Genomic DNA, 5,863 nt, shown 5'->3' on the forward strand with positions numbered 1-5,863 from the left:
GCAAGTAGCCTGGGGTGGTCCAAAGGTTGGTTGGTTGGTTGGTTGTTGTCCTTCATTCTCTAAGAGGACCAAAATGACATCACATGATAAAGTGAAATTTCACTGTGTACAACTGTGGCTGATCAGGCCAATACGAGCTTGGAATGCTCTACCATAGATTGGACACAAATAGTCCAAGTGAACATTTGGGGTGGTTACTGTAAATTTGCACATCCTGCATTTCCTTTGAATTGTTTCAATTCTGCTTTGCTCATAGACCACAGCACCTTCTCCTGTGCCAGTGTCTACCATGTCACACAATCAGTTCCAAATTTCCTGAGAGAAACCTTGAGAGTTTCTTGTATCACCTCTTCTGACCACCATGTGATTTCCTGCCCCATGAGAGTTCTCCAAAAAATAGTCTTTTTGGCTACATACATTTTGCATTAGAACAACGTGGCCAGCCCATTGGAATTGTGCTCTCTGAAGCATAGGTTGAATGCTTGGCAGTTTAGTTCAAGTAAGGACTTCAGTGTCTGGTACCTTAACCAGACAGGTGATCTTCAGAATCTTCTGAAGACAGAGGTAACAAAGAATGAAGGGCTGGGCTGGGTGAGGGCCACAGTGAAAGGACAGTTGAAAAGACTATCCTGGGATGAGTCCAATGCCTGCTTTTCTTTGGGGAGTTCCAGATACCATACCCTGTTGGGGGGAAAAATTTAGAACTCCAAATCTTATAAAAGCAAATGTCAAAAACTAAAAATTAATTATTTTTTAAAAAATAAACAAATAAAGGGAGACAGTAAGACAATTGGATGTATAAATTCAGTTTAGGGTGAACTTAGCTTAGTTACCCCTTTCTTCAAGAAGCCTTTTCCAATCCCTTCAACTACTAGGGCACCCCCTCCTCAAACTACCTTCTTTTCCTTCTGTATATAATCTGTATATACTCATACTGTACATGGTTTCTCTTCCATTACAATGTAATCTCCTTCAGGAGAGTAGCTGTTTTACTTTGTCTTTCCCCAGCCCCTAGTACAGTGCCATACACAAGCCAATGGTTAATAAAAATTTATTGAAGAACAAAAAAAAAGAAAGAAATAGTTGCCCTCAGGAAGCTTATATTCTAACGGAGGAGCCAACATGGAAATAACTGCATATATATAAAATATATTTTGAGATAATTGGAGAGGGGAAGGAGCTAGCAGCTTGGGGCATGGGAGAGAAACAAGAAGGAAAGGTAGGGTTTGAGCTGTCTTGGAGCAAATTACCTATAAAAGAAGAAGCATGGTTCTACCATTCTTTCAGCTGAAAATACAGACACTTTTCTGTGCCATAACACACCTGAGGAAATTAAAATCATGCTGGATCATTTAATAAGTGACTTTACTCTGTAACCAGCTTTGTTCTGCACTTTCTTAAATCCCATTTCTCAGGTAAACTCAAAAATGTGGTCTATCCCCGTAAGGTGGGGTTGAATGATGATGTCACTTCTTTCCAACTAGCCCCTGGGACCTCTGTTTTGCTTACTTGTAAACAGAAACTAGTTTCGGATGAGCCCCTCCCCAAGGGATGGTTCTTCTGCTCTTGTCTCTCCTTATAAAGATAGAGGTGTTTGGATCTCCCCAGGAGATGGCTAATCCTGCGGTCCTGATTTTCTAGTCAAGATTACTAGTGGCAGTTGAGGCCCATCAAGCAATTAAAATGCTTTAATTGTTAAGGGGAGTGATCATCAAACCCTGAAGGCCAGCCATGTTTCCCAGGTGAAGGCAATTGCAATATTCCCCAACCACTCAAAACTCCTTTTTGCAGCTCAGTAAAGAGTGTTTTTGTGGTCACAGACCTAACTGAGGGGGCCAGTCTGACCCACTTCATTAACAGCTAATATGCATCACTATTAATAAACCCTTATCCTGCTTGGAGAAACGTGCTTCAGTTTCCCTGTTATTTGCATTTTATTTGTCACACACCCTGCCCATCCTTCATCTCTCCAGAGTTCTGAAGATGAACAGAAACATTTGTGATCTATTTTTTTAAGTACTAAAGCATTTTTAAAACTATTAATTGAATTCATCCAGTTTCTTGTTATTCATCTATTCTGGGGGGGAGAAAGTTGAAGTAAATTCAAACTCTGTTGCACCTATCTGCACACTCATTGAATTAGAGCTGGTAAAGAGATGTTTCCCTTCTTTCCAAAGGTCTTCTGAACTGCTTGGCATGAAACACAACTGGTCTGGATCCTAAATAGTTTGTATGCCTAGCCAGTGGAAAAATAGCAAGAAAACAGAGGGGGCCATAGGGTATTGATGACTTCCATGCTCCTTCAACAACATCACTTTCTGGTCATAAAGCTAATTAATTTGGAAAATATGGATTCAGAAGTAGAATATGTGAGTGGATAATATGTTGGGGTAGGCCTTCTAGAGTTATGGGGAGAAGGTTTAGAGACAGACAATTGAGAAGCAAAGCCAAAGTGATCTCTGGTTAAGTGGACTTAAGTTATGTATGACTCTGGAATCCTGGGACAATTTAAAACTGTCAGCCCAACTGAATTTGGACAACTGAGTCCCTTTTGAAACTGGAGTACTGTTTTCCCACTTTTTCTAGCCTCATTCTAGCAATTAGTCAATTTGGGTCCTTAGTCTACGTCCCAAGGTCCTCTGTAGTGCTACCCTCACCTCCTTGTTACGTAGAGTGTACACCACAGGGTTGAGCAATGGGGTGACCACCGTGTAGAAAACAGCCACCATCCGATCCTGATCTGGGTTGCTTCCTGACTTTGGTCTCAGATAGATGATAGAGGCACAGCCAAAGTGCACAATGACCACTGTGAGGTGGGACACGCAAGTAGAGAAGGCTTTGCGCCGCCCAGCCCTAGAAGGGATCCTTAAGATGGCAGCTCCAATGAAAGCATAGGAGAGCAGAATGAGGAGGAAGGAGACTAGCACCACGATCACACTGAGGAAGAAGATGGTCAGGGCCTTGGCTGCACTCTGAGTACAGCTAAGCTTGAGAACAGGCGCAATGTCGCAGAAGAAGTGTTCCACTCGGTTGCTGTGGCAGAAGGAGGAGGAGAATATGAGACAAGTCTCAATGACAGCCACCAGAAACCCTGAACAGAAGACCAGGGCTCCCAGACGGAGGCAAACTGGGGGGCTCATGATCACTACATAACGGAGTGGGTGGCAGATGGCCACATAGCGGTCATAGCCCATCAGGGTGAGGAGGAAACAGTGACTGCAGCCCAGGCCAAGAAAAAAGAACATCTGGGCCCGGCAACTGGAAATGGAGATGAGCTGGTTCTCCATTAGCAGGTGTACCAGCATGTTGGGGATGGTGACCAGGGTGTAGCAAGTCTCCGAAAGGGACAGGACCCCTAAGAAGCAGTACATGGGAGTGTGGAGGGTGTGATCCAGGTAGATGATAGTAATGATAGTGATGTTGCCACTGAGTGTGATCAGGTACATGAGCAGGAAGAGAGTAAAGAGAGTGGGCTTCAGGTCTGGAAGGTTAGAGAATCCTACAAGCACAAATTCCCTCACTATCCATGTCTCATTACCCAGCTTCATCCCAGGAGCCTAAAAGGAGATAAAACATGAAAGGAGATTGTAACACCAGTCATATCTAGAACAGAAGTTTGCCCCACTTGGTTTCTTGGTTTCCTACCCTACTATTCATTTTGACCACCTCTATCTTATTCTTCTCTTACTATCTGTCCTGTTTACTTTAGATTCATCATCTCTGAGTTAAGACCGTTTTGCCTCTGAGCCTTAGTGAATGCAATTCATCAACCAAGGAATCTGTCTGATGACCCAAAGGATCTAGCCTTGCTTTTTTCACAAGATAGAAAGTCACCAAGGTGAATATTATTGGTCCATCAGAAATAATGAAAGGGATGGTTTCAGAGAAATGTAGGAACACTTGTATGAACTGATCCAGAGTGAAATGGAAAGAAGCAGATCACTGTATAATAACAACAGCATTATAAAGAAAGGCAACTTTGAAAGACTTGAGGACTCTGGTCAATGCAATGATGAATTACAATTCCAGAGGACTGATGATGAAGAAAGAAAGAAAGAAAGAAAGAAAGAAAGAAAGAAAGAAAGAAAGAAAGAAAGAAAGAAAGAAAGAAAGAAAGAAAGAAAGAAAGAAAGAAAGAAAGAAAGAAAGAAACGAAGGAACGAAGGAACGAAGGAAGGAAGGAAGAAAGAAAAGAAAGGAAGAAAAGAAAGAAAAAAGAAAGGAAGAAAGAGAAAGGAAGGAAGGAGACAGGGTCATTAAGGAATCTTTTTAAAAATGCTTTGAGAACAACAGATTAATTTTATTACAATTAGAAAAACAAGCTAGTGGAGATCTGTAGTTTTATTTATAAGCATCTATTTTTCTACTATGTATATGGAAATGTACATTTTATTTGATTAATTAAGTTCAAAACAAAAAATGTTAAAAGAAAGAAAGTCACCAAGGTTCAAACCTAACCCCTTTCTCCTCTTTCTAGAAGGTTCCCAAGTTTGCCAGTGGCTGTGTCCTATAGTCCAAGGTTTACCCACAGCTAATATTACTAGTGTAGGGCAATGAACAGATAAAACATTGGACTTTGAGTCACGAAGACCTAGCTTCAAATCCTATATTCAACACTTACTAGCTGTGTGACACTGGCCAAGTTAGTCACTCTAGGACTCAGTTTCCTAATCTGCGAAATGGGGGAGTGATTTAGCTCTAAATCAATGATACTATGATCCCATCAGTCTAGGGTGTCCTGTTTCTCTTCTGGGCATCCTTGTTCTGTTTCCATTTGCATCTGACACCTAGAGACCGAAACACTATCAGCAGATACATAACTGAATAGATATGAGATATGAAGGAGAGTTTCCATCCCTAGATGGTGTCAGACTCAAATGGAAACAGGCCAATAACCCATACATAAGGGATCCTTGTGGGGAAACCACGTATCAACATAATCTGTATTCTACTGTGCTTTTCTTTATTTTGTTAAATATTTCCCAATTACATTTTAATCTGGTTCCAGCCACACTCCCAAACAGGATAATGCTCTGCTCGACATCTCTTGCATGAGACAAAATGTGTAAAGCACTTAGTAAGTCTTAAAGAGCTATATCTAGTCCCTTTCAATAGTTTTTCAGTTCTCTCTGGTTCCTCTTGACCCCATTTGGGGTTTTCTTGGCCAAGATACTGGAGTGAATGGCTATTTCCTTCTTCAGCTCATTTTACAGATAAGAAAACTAAGGCAAACAAGGTGAAGTAAAGACACAGCTGTTAAGTGTCTGAGGCTGGATTTCAACTCAGTCCTACTGACTCTAGCACTGGTGCTCTATCCACTGTGCCAGCTATCTGCCATAAAGCACTGTCTGTATAGATATTATCTATTATTATCCATTCCCTTCACTATACTCACAAGACCACCATCCTAGCTCAGGCCTTCATTACCTCTCACCTGGATTACTATCATTGTTACTATTAGCTAACATATATATTCATATGTATACATATATGTGGGCATGTGTGTATATATGTATATATATCTACATATATATATGTCACTTACTCTGTGCTAAGCACTCTACAATTATTATCTTATTTGATCTTCACAACAACCCTGGGAGGTAGGTGCTATTATCATCCCTATTTTATAGAAGAGGAAACAGAGGCAAACAGAGGTTAAGTGACTTGCCCAGGGTCACACAGCTAGTAAGTGTCTGAGGCTGGATTTGAATTCAGGTCTTTGACTTGAGGATTTTACTCCAGATCCAGTTCTCTATCCACTGTGCCACCCAGATTATTTTTATTGTTTACAATTACAAAAATAGGGTTATTAGTATTACAACAAAAACCTCCTAACTGGTCTTTTGTGTCATCTCTCATC

At 41.0% G+C, this 5,863-nt stretch overlaps 1 protein-coding gene across 1 annotated transcript; it reads right to left on the reverse strand.

Annotated features, from left to right (window-relative positions):
- Positions 1-2,023: 2,023 nt before the first annotated feature.
- On the reverse strand, positions 2,024-3,548 carry LOC140499566 (olfactory receptor 10T2-like). Its single transcript, XM_072601163.1, has one exon. The coding sequence runs from the start codon at positions 3,546-3,548 to the stop codon at positions 2,601-2,603; it is 948 nt and encodes a 315-aa protein (XP_072457264.1). The 3' UTR covers positions 2,024-2,600.
- Positions 3,549-5,863: the final 2,315 nt, after the last annotated feature.

This window comes from Notamacropus eugenii, chromosome 4 (assembly GCF_028372415.1).
Source record: "Notamacropus eugenii isolate mMacEug1 chromosome 4, mMacEug1.pri_v2, whole genome shotgun sequence".
In the NCBI taxonomy this organism is placed as follows: Eukaryota; Metazoa; Chordata; class Mammalia; order Diprotodontia; family Macropodidae; genus Notamacropus; species Notamacropus eugenii.